The sequence below is a fragment of the Colobus angolensis genome, unplaced genomic scaffold (genome assembly GCF_000951035.1).
Source record: "Colobus angolensis palliatus isolate OR3802 unplaced genomic scaffold, Cang.pa_1.0 Scaffold21, whole genome shotgun sequence".
Taxonomy (NCBI): domain Eukaryota; kingdom Metazoa; phylum Chordata; class Mammalia; order Primates; family Cercopithecidae; genus Colobus; species Colobus angolensis.
In genome coordinates, this window is record NW_012115266.1 from 4,448,652 (window position 1) to 4,462,765 (window position 14,114).

At 60.3% G+C, this 14,114-nt stretch overlaps 1 protein-coding gene across 3 annotated transcripts; it reads right to left on the bottom strand.

Annotated features, from left to right (window-relative positions):
* Positions 1-908: 908 nt before the first annotated feature.
* Positions 909-13,742, bottom strand: SIPA1 (signal-induced proliferation-associated 1). 3 transcript variants are annotated; one of them, XM_011942495.1, is made up of 17 exons: positions 11,818-11,973; positions 10,239-11,008; positions 9,483-9,610; positions 9,221-9,397; positions 6,741-6,915; positions 5,913-6,016; positions 5,494-5,651; positions 5,209-5,416; positions 4,807-4,902; positions 4,223-4,497; positions 2,341-2,559; positions 2,149-2,260; positions 1,956-2,064; positions 1,770-1,871; positions 1,629-1,683; positions 1,342-1,420; positions 909-1,250 (listed from the first exon to the last, which is right to left on the bottom strand). In XM_011942495.1, the coding sequence occupies exons 2-17, from the start codon at positions 10,915-10,917 to the stop codon at positions 1,104-1,106; spliced, it is 2,823 nt and encodes a 940-aa protein (XP_011797885.1). In that variant the 5' UTR covers positions 10,918-11,008; positions 11,818-11,973; the 3' UTR covers positions 909-1,103. The 3 variants fall into 3 exon arrangements, with proteins under 3 accessions (XP_011797885.1, XP_011797883.1, XP_011797884.1); XM_011942493.1 differs by lacking the exon at positions 11,818-11,973 and adding an exon at positions 13,657-13,742 and having other exon boundaries at positions 4,807-5,416; XM_011942494.1 differs by having other exon boundaries at positions 4,807-5,416; positions 10,239-11,038; positions 11,544-12,050.
* Positions 13,743-14,114: the final 372 nt, after the last annotated feature.

Consider the following 14,114-nt stretch of genomic DNA (forward strand, 5'->3'; position numbering starts at 1 on the left):
CCTTCCACACTAGTCCACAACCAGGAAAAACTGGCAGTCTTGGGAACTGCTAATCCACGATCCCTAGTGCACCTTCACAACCCTTTCTGATCCGGCTTCTTTGACCGTGGATTCCTGTGTGTGCCTTGGCTCTACTCCAACAGGCCCCAGCCAGACTGGTCCTACCAGGATACCTCTGACGTCTCTGCCTGGTGAACTCCTACCCAACCTTCAAAACTCACCCTCATTACCTCCTCCATGAAGCCTTCCTGATCCTCAGATGCTGTGTTTCTCAGAGCCTAGCTCATCCTGCCAGCACCTAAGTTAACAGACCCAGGGCCTAGGTCTCACCATGGAGCTTCAGCCAGCCTAGGAAGGGACTGGAATAGGCATGAGATGCTGGGCAAGTCTGCCCTGTCTGGGTCTCAGGTCCAGAAAACAAAGGATTTAGACAAAGTCCAAGTTTGGACTTGATGCCACTTAGAGGACCATAGGCTGGTGAGGAGAGAAGCGGGTCAAGGGCCCATCTCCTCCAGGACACGGAAACAGCCCCAGTCAACTGAGGCGGAGATGCCACCACCTCTGGAATTGGGCCCTGCAAGAAGTGGCCAGGTGGGTGGAGAGAGGACGAGGCCTGGGGGCTCAGTGGCTTCAGAGAGAAGAATGAGGCCTGCACCGAGGTGCAGGGCCTTGTGATGCATGGCCAGGGTAGGTGTGGGCTGTGGCCATCTGCTTCCCCGCAGAACCAAATAAACGTTACGGGAGAGAAGCCAAGCAGTGGCCTGGCCTCAGGGACCCCTCAGTGAGTGCCAGCCCATCTCTGAGCCAGTGTTCCCAGGGCCTGTCCTGACTGCTCCAAGGAGTTTGGCTGGGGCCTCTGGAGGCAAAACCCCTTGCCCTGCCCTATCTTGGACACACATTCAGACGCAGACAGCAGTGGCTTCTTCACTCCCTGAAGTCCTCTTTTCTCCACAGAATATTTACAAACAGGGAAGGGGTGGAGGCCACCCACTAAGGGGCTGCGGAGGGGGCAGTGCTAAGACGCGCCTCTGCGCAGGGAGAGTTCCTGAGAAGGGCCCAGTGTGACCACGGTGCCCTCAGGGGCCCAGGTGGTCCCAGGTGGCTCAGGCCAGGTCAGCGGTGGGAGAGCCCAGCTGCTTGGAGGCCAGGAGCAGGCGTGTGGCTGCGCTCTCAGACTCTGCCTGCAGCCGTCGGTTGTTATGTCTCAGGCTCCGCACCTCCTCCTCCAGGGCTGCCCTGTCCGCCTTCTCCTGGGGTGGCCGGGGAAGACAAGAGTCAGAGCCGCCAGCCCCTTTCCTGGGGCAACCCTGTGACTCCCCCCAAGCCCAGCCCACCCCTCACCTTCTGCAGGTCCTCCTGCAGCTTCCTGAGCATGGACTCCAAGTGAGAGACCTTCTCTGAGAGGTTCCCAGGCTCTGGCCTGAGGACATGGGGGTCAAGACTCAGCAGGACCAAGGCAGGGCGCAGCGCACCAGCTGACTCTCAGCCCCACCTAATGAGAGGGGCCCCGCCGGTCTTCTAGGCATATGTGGCGGCAGAGCCGGGACAGAGCTCCACCCCAGCGGACAGGCATGAAGTGGGGGGTCATGTGGGCAGGTAAAGCGGCTGTGGGGAGTTGGGGAGCTTACTCAGCATCAGACTTTGGAGTTCCCTTAGGGTCTCCGCTCTCTGGGATGGGCTGTCCTGTGGGGACAGAGGGATCAGGTGGGCACGTCAGAAAGGGGGCAAGAGCACTGCCCAGGCTTACTGCAGCACGCTGGTGGCCTCACCCTCTCGGGACAGCGACTCCAGAATGGTGTTGCAAGTGGAGGCGATCTCCGAGATGGCCTGCCACTCATCCTCCAGGGTCCCACTGCCTGCCTCCGACATGACTGTGGGCACAAGGAGCAGGCTGAGCTGGGGAAGCCCAGAAGCACCCCCCGACCCCTCCCCTGCTCTCCTGGGTCCAGACTCACTCCTGCTGATGGAGTTCCGCAGAGACAAGGTACGTGGCAGAAAGGAGGCCCTCAGCTCTGGAGCCAGGGTGCCCTTGTCCTCAGAGCCACTGGGACTGCCCGGCCCGTCCTGTGCGACAGAAGTGGATACGGATTCAGTGATGCCCGCTGTCACCACTGTGCCACTGGGCTCCAGAGCCTGCTTTCTGCTCACCTGGGTCAGGGGTGCCTCACTGTCAGCACTGGGTACTGATGGCTTGGCCGTGGTGGCCAGGAGGAGGTCCGGGGTGGTGTTGGGCAGGACTGGGGCCTCATCTGACAGGGAGCTGGGGAGAGCAGGGGTGGCTCAGAAAGGGAAGCCGCTTTCCCAGAGGCCTGGAGGAGAGGGAAGGCCAAGAATGTGCACCTGCGTGGTGACAATGAGTTCTGGCTGTGCAGGAACTCGGTCCTCTCCTCAGCCAGATCCCCAGGCGCTGGAGGACTGCCACCATCTTGCAGGCACAGGTGCAGCAGCTGTTTTGTGGTGGGCAACAGGGTCACCCCCTGGACCTCATCCTGCACAGGCTCTGGGGCCCCCCGCCGGCTGGGTTCCTGCAGAGACAGCATGTACAGCTCCGAAAAACTCCTGTGGAGGGAGACAGGGTCAGGCAGGACTTCCCCAGTCCCCAGCGTCCTGCATCACCAGCCCCACCCCTAGCCCGGCTCACTACCAGGAGCAGGAGAGCTCCCCAGCTTCCAGACAACAGTGAAAAATGACTGCCTGGTTACTGGCCATTTTTCCAGACCATGGTTCAGATTCCAGTGCTGCCCCTGTATATCCCAAGCAAATCACTCTGAACATCAATTTCTCCATCTGTGAAATGGGGATAACAGTACCAACCTCCTAGTGTGCTGTGAGGGTTTAAATAAGATGTTTAAATTGCTTAAATCCCAAAAGTACTGTCTGTAGCCAAATCCAACCTGTGCCTTTTCCTTTTCTTTTCTAAAGCACATGTGCCAGCTGCTGTACTGCAAGCTAAGCATGGATTTTACCTTTTTTTTTTTTTGAGATGGAGTTTTGCTTTTGTTGCCCAGGCTGGAGTGCAGTGGCGTGATCACAGCTCACTGCAACCTCCTCCGCCTCCTGGGTTCAAGTGATTCTCCTGCCTCAGCCTCCCGAGTAGCTGGGATTACAGGCGTCTGCCATCATGCCTGGCTAATTTTTGTATTTTTAGTAGAGACAGGTTTCACCATGTTGGCCACGCTGGTCTCGAACTCCTGACCTCAGGTGATCCACTTGCCTCAGCCTCCCAAAGTGCTGGGATTACAGGTGTAAGCCACCACGCCCAGTCCGGATTTTACATTTTTAACTAGTGGAAAAATCAAAATAATATTTCATGATAAGTGAAAATCATATAAAATCCAAATTTCAGTGTCTGTAAAGTTTTAGCGAGATACAGGCACATTTATTTATTCATTTACCTACAACGACAGAGTAGCTGCGGCAGAGACCAGATGGTCCAGAAAGCCTAAAATATTTATTATTTGGCCATTTACAGAAAATGTTTGCCTACCCCTGGCTTAGCACAGGAAGTTATCAATAGTGTGTAATGTGTGTGGTGGTGGCAGGGGGGCAGGTGTCAACACTTTAAAAAAAAAAAAAAAAGAAAAAAAAACAGATAGTCGGGGCTATTTGATCTTTTAAGCAGTGGGAGCAACGCGCTTAACTGGTCCCATTCTACATATGAAGAAAGAGGTTCAGGGCGTGGTGGCTCACGCCTTTAATCCCAGAACTTTGGGAGGGCGAGGCGGGTGGAGCACCTGAGGTCAGGAGTTCGAGACCAGCCTGGCCAACATGGTGAAACCCCGTCTCTACTACAAGTACAAAATATTAGCTGGCCGTGGTGGTGCGTGCCTGTAATCCCAGCTACAAGACAGGCTGAGGCAGGGGAATTGCTTGAATCCGGGAGGCGGAGATTGCAATAAGCCAAGATCACGCCATTGCACTCCAGCTTGGGCAACAAGAGTGAAACTTCGTCTCAAAAAAAAAAAAAAAAGAAAATTAAGAGAGAGGAGAGAGACAGAGGAGAGAGAAGAGAGGAAGAGAGGGGAGAGAGAGAGAGAGAAGAAGGAAGGAGAGAGAGAGAGAGAGAGAAAGGTTCAGACGGGCTAAGAGACCGGAGATTCTTTCTAAAAGGAAAGGTATCCACACGGGGTTCCTGAAACTGCTGATGGCGACCCGGGAGGCACAGACTGCGCGGTGGCCAACTGCCGGCCCTCCCACCTCCCCGCGTCCCCGGCACCCTGACCTGCGGGGCCGGCCGCTCTCGTCGGGGGGCAGGACGGTGACGCAGACCTTGGGCGCCGAGCGCAGCAGCTGGGCAGCGGCCTCGGGCAGGAGACTCGGCAGCGTCTGGCCGCACACGCGCAGCAGGCGCGCCCCGGGCCGCAGCCCCGCCGTCTCGGCGAACGTGAAGCGCTCCACGTGCGTGACGAAGCCCTCGACGTCCACCTCGAAGCCCAGGCGGCCTTGACCGTCGCGGGGCAGCGCCAGCTCGCGAGTCTCGCAGCCGCGGCTCACCAGCTGAGGGCGGGGCGGGGCGAGTGGGCGGGGCTGTCGGGAGGTGGGGCCTCCCCAGCGCCCGCCCCCTGGACTTCGTCCCAGGCCACACGGAACGTTCCACAGCCCCCGAGGGTCGCGTGTGCCACCGCCCGAGGGATGAGGACCAGAAGTCGCTTACTCGAGGGCACCAGTTCCGGCCTTGCCAAGCCCCAGGGCTGGCTCTGCCCTCTTCGACTTTCCGCAGGAGTGGGGGACAAAGGCGGAGGGAGGGATCCAAAGCAGGCTCCGCCCCGCCGCGCGCAGGTGCCCCAGTCTCCCGCTCAGGCTCACCTGCAGGCGCGCCACCACCTCGCCCACGGCTCGGCCGGGGGTCCCGTCGAAGCGCAGCGTGATCGCCTCCCCGCGGCCGTGGTACAAGTCCAGTTGCTGCTCGGAGAAGGTCCAGGCCAGCACGTCGCGACAGGCGCAATTGAACACTACGCGGCCGTCCCGCGGCGCCACTAGCACCAGAGCCTCGGCCGAGATGCCCAGCAGGCAGGGCACCTCGGCGCCTTCGGGGCCGCTCGCCTGAGCCCCGGCGGCGACCCGCGCCCCGGACGCAGCGCGCACACCCCACACCAGTGAGCCTGCTGCCTGCAGCTCGGCGCCCGGGCCCCGAGGGGCTGCCCGGCGCCTCCCACCTAGGGAAGGCAGGCCGAAGCGTGAAGCCGAGTCCAGCGACGTAGTGGTCACTTCGTTGGTGGCTAGGTCTTGCAGGTACTGCTGGCGGGTGCGTGTGGCCATGGCGTGGAACTGGCGTGCGTGGCCGGCCGCCTGCTCGCCATTCAGCGCCTTGGCCAGCAGGAAGGCGCGGAAGTCGGCGTTGGCCGCGAAGGGGCCTCCGCCAGCAGGCAGAGCTGGCCCGAAGGCTGGGGTGTCCTGCGTGCGGCTCACGGCCACCCTGCGGGAAGGGAGGTGGAAGTGAGGGGTAGCAGGACGCCATGCCCACGGGAGACCTGGGCCCACACCGGTGCCCACCTGTAGGAGGTGTGCGGTGTGCAGGGCGCGTGTGCCCGCACCACTAGGAACACGTGTTGGAAGTGAGAGCGGATGGTGGCGGGGCAGAAGGGCTTGCTGCCAGGCTCCTGGAACACGATGGTCACAATGTCGTTGCCAATGTGACGCTTCCGCAGGAGCTGGGGGTTGGATAGCTGGGGCTCGTGATGAGGCCTTCCGTGCCCCAAACCCCTCCTTATTCAAGCAGGAGAAAGCCAAGACACCAATGGCTCCCCCACTGCCCCTGGTGAAGACCTAGGGTGTTTGTCTTTGGGAAGGGGCCACCAGAGGGGTGGGTTGTTGGGGCCAACAGAGCTCCAGCCAAAGCTCAAATGTCATGGACCATGCAGGACCCTCCATGGTTCCCGGAAGCCCCACCCCTACGCTGGTCCCCCTCACACCTGCTGCTGGTTGTTGGGGGTGTAAGGCAGCATCGTGGACACATGGAACATGATCTCGTGGTCCTGGTACGTGGTGTAGAGGGAGTGTGTGCCTGTGGAATCCGCTGTGGCCAGGGAGTTAGGGATACAGAAGGAGAAAACAAGGGGAATCTGAGTGACTTGAACTTGCCATTCCTGTCTGCACACAGGAGCCTCTGTGCCCCAAACAGCAAGTGGACAACCAGTCATGCCACCAGCCAATGCCCAGCCAGTGAGATCCAAGGGCCTCATCCCTGGGTGCCCCTCCTCCCCTCCCTCCACAGGCTCCAGCCCCATGCCAGAGTGAAGGGGGGTCAGGATGGGAGCGTTGAAATAGAATGAAGACAGAAATGAGAAGGGGTCTCAGAGAGAGGCCAGGGTCAGGTGTCCTAGGAGAACAGGTGTCACTCCAGGCCCAAGCATGTGTGGCATGCTGGGAAAGTGAAAGGCAGGCACGGGGTGCTCAGTACAACACCTCCCAGGGGTCCTGGGGCCCCTTCCACCAGGGAGGCAGGGGCACCTCTCTTCCATGAGGCTGAGCTGCTGGAATGTGTTTGGTGGAGGGGTAGTGCCCCCAAACCACTTTAGCCCTAGCTCAGGCAGTAGGGTACTTGGGCCTTGAGGGACAGTCCCAGCCCCTCCTCTCAGCCCATAGGTTGACCCTTATAGCCCTGACTCAGATCCTCAGCTCACACAAAGAACTCTCCAGCCCCCAGCCCCAGGATTGTACGGACAAAGGAGTGACAAGGCAATTCGTGCTCACCCCCTCAGCACAGATCTGCTCCCACCCCTCCTGCCCCTGGGCCTCACTTTTGGTGTCTAGTTGGGCCCGGTAACTCTCAAAGCCTTTGAGCCGCACCACATCGCCCAGCAAGGTGAGAAACTGCATGAAGGCTGGTCCCGCCTCCTGGTTGTTGTACATCTCCTCCTCCGAGCCCTGGCCCGCCCGGCAGTACAGGATGCCCACCTTGCGCTGGAAACTCAGCTGTGGGTAGGAGACAGAAGGCATAGGTCTCAGTCCCCCACAGCCCCACCCCACCAGCTCTTAGGGAATGGATGTGACACTGGCCTGGGGGCTGAGCACCAGCCCTCTCTGAGCCACTTGTGTCCTTGCCTGTCAGGTGAGTACAGTCTGTTGTGCTCCTCGTGCTTGGGAGGGCACAGGTAGGAAGGGATGGGAGGAGGCTGGTTCCCATGTGGCAGTAGAGAAGGTGATTCACAGAAAGAACCCTTCCAATAAACATACACATTATCATCCTCCTTATCTCAAGGCTGGACTGTCCTCTCCACCCCTGAATCCAAAGCACCCCCACCCCAGCCCCTTCAGGCCTTGAGCCAGGCACCACCTCTGCCCCCCATGCTCTCGTTTCTGTGCCCTCTGTTCCTGGCTCTTCCCTCTGCGGATAACTGGATAACTGTGCCCAGCTCAAGGTGCTCTGAGCTCCTCCAAACAGCACAGGCTCCCCTCCGGCAGTCACCTCCCTTTTCTACAACTAAACTCGTCTGCACTCACAGTCCCCACTTCCATTTCATTCCTCCCAACCCCCTGCACCTCCCACTCCCCATATGGACCGCAGATGTGGCCTCATCCTGGCACCCTCCCGGCCGCAGTTGGCACTGAGGATAGCTGGAAACTCACCTTGCCTAGGGCCCCAGGGACCCCGTCCTCTTCTGCCTGGGCCTTTTCTCCACCCATGCTCCTCCCACTCCCTGGCTGCAGCAGGCATGACACCCCCATCTCTGCCTCCCACTCAGACCAGCCTACCAAACCCCAGGCCCTTTTCTCCAGCTGCCTAATGTCTTACCTTGCTGTGACTCCTCCACCCTGCTCCTCCTCCTTAAAGCACCACTCCTGGGGGCCAAGAAGCTGGGGAATCCTAGCACTTCGCCTCTTCCAGTCAGCCACATGACTACCCAGTCCCTCTTGGGTCACCTCCTCTTCACCTCCATTATCGATGCCACTGTGTCTAGCCTGGGCAACTGCAACAGCCTTCAGCCTGGCCTCCCCGCCCCCCCATACAGTCTAGTCCCCATGCTGCAGCCAGAGACTTGCCCCTCTCAGACCTGCATTGGATCCCTCCATGGCTCCCCAGTGCCCATGGTAACAAATGCAAGCTTCTCCCCAGCCCCTCACCACATTCCCGACCCCAGCCACGCGGAACTGACTGCCTGCTGTGCCATGCTCTCATTCTCCAAGCCTTTGCACAAGTTACTCCTTCTGACTGGAAAACACCTGCTTATCCAGGCTGGAGCAAAGTTCTCCCTCCTGGAAAACCCTGGCCAAAGAAGGGCTCTCAGCACTACCCTTGTGGCCCATGGAGCCCTCAACATTCCCCTTTCAGCGTTATCCTGCTCCTGTATTTCAGCAGTTCTCTCTGGGTCTCCTTCTCCCACCCAGCTGTGAGCCACTCAAGCAAAGCACCTGGTCTAGACCTGCCCCCAGCATCCAGTCTGAGGCCTGGCACCAAGAAGGTCTAAGAAATGTTTGTTGAATGACTGATGGGTTGAATGACACAGAGGAGACTCAGCCAATAGGCAGCTTTCAGCATGGAGTGGGGGATGGAAGGAGCCGCTCCAGGAAGCTGGAGCACCACATGTGAGAGGAAACCCAGCAGGAGCTGTGGGGGAAATTGGCCAGGAATGATGCGGGAACTGCAGGACCGGTGGGGTGAGTCAGACCAGGGCATCTAGGGCTGTGAAGATCTTTTTAAAATGCAGACTCTGGGCTGAGTGCAGTGGCTCACGCCTGTAATCCCAGCACTTTGGGAGGCGGAGGTGGGCAGATCACAAGGTCAGGAGTTCGAAACCAGCGTGGCCAACATGGTAAAACCCCGTCTCTACTGCAAATACAAAACTTAGCTGGGCATGGTGGTGCGCACCTGTAATCCCAGCTACTCGGGAGGCTGAGGCAGGAGAATCGCTTGAACCCGGGAGGTGGAGGTTGCAGTGAGCTGAGATTGCACCATTGCACTCCAGCCTGGGTGACAGAGCGAGACTCCATCTCTAAATAAATACATAAATAAATAAAGAGCAGACTCTGATTCAGATGGTCTGGGCTGGGGCCCCAGAATCTGCATTTCTAGATGATGTGGATACTGCTGGTCTACAGAGCTCACTTTGAGAAGCAAGGTTCCAGATGACCTCTGATACTTTCTCTCTGAAAAGGTAGCTCTCCTGGGGTCACCACCCAGCCCAGGATCAGGGTCAAGGCTAGGGGTTTGGGAGCTGGGCAGGCTGGGTTCAGACTGGGGCCAGTTAAACGGCTGTGGGCTCCGCGGCCGGTCACTCACCACTTGCTCATCCAGTGTGAGCAGCGTCCGTGGTACCTTGGGTGAAGCTGAGCCCAGGCGCAGGCAGCTGGGGCTCAGCTGCGGCGCCACATGCTCCAGAAGTTTCCTTGGGGACAGACCCCGTGGGGGCCCCGGCGGCAACGCGTCCTCCGAGATGGTGCCACGGAGGGTCCGGAGCTGAGGAAGGGGTGTAGGGGAACTCAGGATGCATACAGGGTGTCGGGGAGGCAACGCACGTCCTGATCCCGCGATCCCGGCCCACCTGCGTGGTCCGCACGATGACGCGGTAGCTGTGCAGGGTGCCCCCTCCGCTGCCCTCCTTCTCCTCCCGCCGCAGGCTCACTGCCACCGGGCCCAGCGACTCGTCCATACCGAAGAAGTTCTGATGTTCTGGGGGACCGCGCCGAAGAAAATGATTGGTTCCGCCCGCTGGCAGCCCCGCCCCCGCTCGACCACGCGCATCACTAAGCTCCGCCCTACGCTTCATCTCACCACCAAATGCTGGCCCTAGACTAAGTCCCGCCCCTCTGTAGCCCCGAGCTCAACATCTTGATCTCAACCCCGATCCAGAGGTGGACCCTGACCCAGACCCAGACCTAGATCCACGCGGCCAGCTCCCAGGCCTAAATCCTGCCTTGGCCCCGCCCACCACGCCCCCATTCTGTCTTCTGTGTCCTGGAGCCCTCTCTGCAGTGCAGGTGAGAACAAGGTTCACAGATGCAGGGCTTTGGGGCCTGAGTTTTCACCCCACAGAAATGCCCATAGGGAATCTCTCCCCAGGCTGAACCAGATGGAGGCAGAAGGACCAGCCCTGGCTGGGGGTGAGGGGCCAGGGATTAGCCTTAAGAAGGTCGTTGAAAGTGGGTCCAGAAGGACCCCAGCTCAGCTCTTGAGCCCTCCCAGGGCCAGGGACTTTACAGAAAATGGACAGTTCATGAGCCCTACTGTGTGCACTGCAGGTGACAGGGCCCTTTTCTTCAGCACCCCTCCTCCCCTCCCTGGAACTGCCTTTCCTCACCTTTGCCATAGAAGTACTTGCGGTAGTAGCCAGCACCCAGGTCTGCATGCTCCAGGCTGTAGGCCGAGGTTCGGTTCTGTGGCTCCTCCAGGATGGACACGGCCGCGTTGGGCAGTGCAGGGGGCACAGGTGGGGATGCTGGTCCACCCAGGCCTAGCTCACCCTCACCCCCGAGCTCACACACAAAGCCAGGTGCCCCATGCAGCAGGTCCGAGCTGGCAGCCTGGTCCTCCACTGAAGCCAGGGTCCCAGAGCTGGCCTCTGAGTGGCTCCCCGTCCCCTGAGACCTCGGAGCCCAATCAAAGAGCAGGCTTTGCACGTCATAGTGGGCAAACCATCGAGGCTCAAGCACTGGCGGGAAGGCAGGCTCTGGTTCCTCGGCTGGCAGCCCCAGCAGTGCCAGCGGGTCAGTGAAGAGCCGGGTGGAAGTGGCTGCAGGGCGGCTGGCCTCTTCGTGGCTGTGGGCACGGGCACGGGGGCTGGCTGGCGTGGGGGTTCTGGCCTCACCTGCATCACTGCCGCTGCGCAGGAGCGGGCCCCGGACTGGCCTCGGATCGAAGGTGTGCGGTGTCAGCGGGGGCCGTGCTGGCTGGCGCAGCTTGCGGGCAAAGAGGTCATCCGTGGACGCAGGGGCCATGCCCCGCCGAGGGCTCCCCACACCGCCAGCCCACATGGGCATGTTCTGTGGGCCTGACTCTCCAGGGGCTGGGCCGCATTGGCGGGCACGGGTGTTTGGTGCCCAGCCGGAGGTTGCGGCAGCAGTTCCTGCCCTGAAGGAGGAGGGGGCTGTTCAGAGGGGCCTGGGCAAAAAACAGGAACCCAGGCCCCCAGCCTGGTCCTCCACCACCCGCGTTGGCTTCCGGCCCCCTCCGAGACCATCAAAGCTGCTTCCGCTTTCCAGGCCACTTCCTTGTCTGCCTAGGGCTGAGGTTTTCAGCCCCCTCCCCGGCTTAGCTGGGCAGGGCTAGAGGCTGGGCTGTTGGGTCTTGGCCCTGAGGGTCCTGGAGCCTGGGCAGTCCTGGGGCTTCCAGGGTCCCCCAATTGCCACCCACACACCTTAGCTTTGGCCTGGGCCCAGAGTAAGGGTCCCACCAGGACCTAGCCCAACTGGACAGATGACTTGTATTGCCTGGGACGGGAAACCCAGGGGCCACTGGTGTCTGGGTCCTGCCCACTTAACAAAGGGAGGACGTCCTGTCCCCAGAGACCTTCCTCCCTGCCCCTCCCACTTCCTTCAGGGTCCCTGGAGAGCTGATCACCCAGAGAGGTCTGATCTCAGTGCCCTGGACCTCAAGGCCTCAATACCACAAGGACACATGGATTCCCAGGGGGGCAACGGCAGGGCAGCAGGAATGGCAAGAGGACTTCCTTCAGCACCGGAAGTAGCCCCAACTGTGGGCCTAGCCCTCCGCCAGGCCCCCACATCCTGAGGAAGGTGCTGGGGTCACAGCAGCTGTCACGGGACCCCAGTCACCCTGGCCTGAAGGACAGGCCAGCTCACCTTCTTGCAGGCTACTGTGCCCAGGCTTGGGTGCAAGAGGAGTCACAATGACAGGGACCCATAGGGACCTCTGCCTACCTGGTCTCACTGATGCAGACAGGGAGGTCTGAACCCCATGTGACAGATGGTCAAATGAGGTCCAGAAGAGATGCTCTTGCCTGAAGCAATTCCATGTCAGAGCTAGGATTTGAGCCTGGGTCTGTTCATCTTCAGGGCCTAAGCAGGGCTGCACCTGCCCACTGCTGTCTGTGTGCGTAGGTGTTGGGAGGTGGGTGTTGGGCTGAGGTTCAAGGTCTCACAGGATGCAAGATTGAGACACCCAAAGCCCCAGGGACCTGCTAAGTGCGGAAATGTGACGCCAGAGGCAGGTGCAAATGTTGGTGGGAGAACTTGAGGGAAGCCACGCCCAGGCAAGACCTGGATGGAGTAGGCAGTGAGGACAGGGAGCTGGGGACCTTCCACTGGGGGTACAGGCATCTAATGGTGGGTCTTCATGCAGCATCCAGCGACATCATGCAGGGCTGGGCCGGTGGAGGAGGGGCTCCACACACCCCTTGCCTGGGGCCTCCAGAACCAAGCAAGGGTCGGCTCCCCAACCCAGGTGCCTTCTACCTTGTTTCTCCTGAATAAACTCCCACGCTGACTTTGAGCTTCTGTTTTCTCATCTCTAAAATGGGGTTAACTGGCTGGGCACAGTGGCTCAGGCCTGTAAGCCCAGCACTTTCGGAGGCCAAGGTGGGGGGGGATCACCGGAGGTCGGGAGTTCGAGACCAGCCTGGCCAACACAGTGAAACCCTGTCTCTACTAAAAATACAAAAATTAGCTGGCCGTGGTGGTGCGTGCCTGTAGTCCCAGCTACTCGGGAGGCTGAGGCAGGAGAATCGCTTAAACCTGGGAGGTGGAGGTTGCAGTGAGTCGAGACCACACCACTGAACTCCAGCCTGGGCGACAGAGCGAGACTCTGTCTCAAAAACAAAACAAAACAAAACAGAAACCTGGGGTTAACTATTTCTGTCCCCTCCCAAGGCTGTTGAGAGACTGAGAAGAGTGAGGTGAGTGTCGCTAGCTATCTGTGTGTGACGGGTGCAGCCCCTGGCTCCATGAGCCAAGCTCTGGGCACATCCAGCGCTCCGGCCTGGGCTATAGTGTGTGAAGGAGCAGGAGGGCATGAGGGCGGGGGTCTGTGCAAGCCCTGCTCTGTGCGGGCTGAGCTCTGCACGCTTGGAAGTGAGCTCTGTGCATGTGTGCACCCAGCCTGTGGGCTGCCTCTTGCTGTGGCTCAATGCCAGGCTCTGGCGCTGCCTTGAGGGGTGTTCTTGGGCTCTGCCCCCCACCCTGAAGCTTCACACAGGGTCCATTGAGGCCAGGACATTCCTCCGGGTCTGTGTCACTAGGGGTGGGGGGAAGGGCCGGCCCCGCCCCCACAGATCCGGAAGGCCTGGCTGCCCCAGGAGGAGGAGCTGGCCACTTCCCAGCACATCTGGAGGTCATGACCCCATTTCGGCTGCCAGGGGATGCGACAGATGTTTCCTCCCAGGCCAGGCCAGGGACTGGGGTGGAGGCCGCCTAAGGAGAAAACGAGCTTCAGAATAAGGGGGAGCCCCGCACACACTTGCAGTGTTGAGGGGGAGGGGGGTCACAGCGCCGCCACCAGGAGTCAGGAGCCGCCGCCTCCACTCACCGGTTTGCTGGCCAGGCTAAGCCGTCACACAGAGGAAGTAGGAACGGCTGGCCAGAGACAGGGGGCTGGACATACTGACTCGGGACTGAACTGGAGCCCGGAGGGAAGTTGGGAGGGTGCTGGTGGCGAACGTGGCGAGGACCCCACTCCCATACACATCACCCGGGCCCACGGCTAGGCCCTCTCCCCTGACGGGCCCGACAGCAGTGCCTCCCGTCCCTTGCTCCCGCCAGTACCTCTGGGGCTCCCGCCCAGCCGCCGCCGCCCGCGCTGGGGTCCCGCTGACGCTCTCCCGCTACAGCTCCTGGCGCCGGCTCCGCCTGGGGGCGGGGCCATGCAGGGGGCGGGGCCATGTTGGGGGCGGGGCCGGCCGGGAGCTATCTGCGGCGGGAAGCGCAGCAGCGGGGATTTCAGGCCTGGCGGCGGTCAGCCCCGAGCAGTGCTGATTCTAAGGCTATTTCCTCGGCTAAGAAACCTGTGCCTGCCTTCCAGACCAACCGGGAGGGCTAGCGTCCACTTCTCTGCCAGTATACAGCAGATGCTCAAGAGTCTGCCACTACTTTATGGGGCACTTGCTAAGCCCTGGGCCCTGGGCAACGGTTCCACTAGCGCGCTCTCATTTATTCATAAAACACCTTAGACAGGTGTCATCTCTTTACGCCTTGGAGCAACTGAGGTCCAGAGAAAGGCTTTT

Excerpts from the sequence above, each read along its gene's own strand:
- SIPA1 (XM_011942493.1), bottom strand. The coding sequence starts at position 10,917 with ATGCCCATGTGGGCTGGCGGTGTGGGGAGCCCTCGGCGGGGCATGGCC. Across the intron at positions 6,916-9,220 it reads TCACACTGGATGAGCAAGTG|CTGAGTTTCCAGCGCAAGGT; the intron begins GTGAGTGACCGG and ends TCCTACCCACAG. Across the intron at positions 5,417-5,493 it reads ACACCGCACACCTCCTACAG|GGTGGCCGTGAGCCGCACGC; the intron begins GTGGGCACCGGT and ends CCCTTCCCGCAG.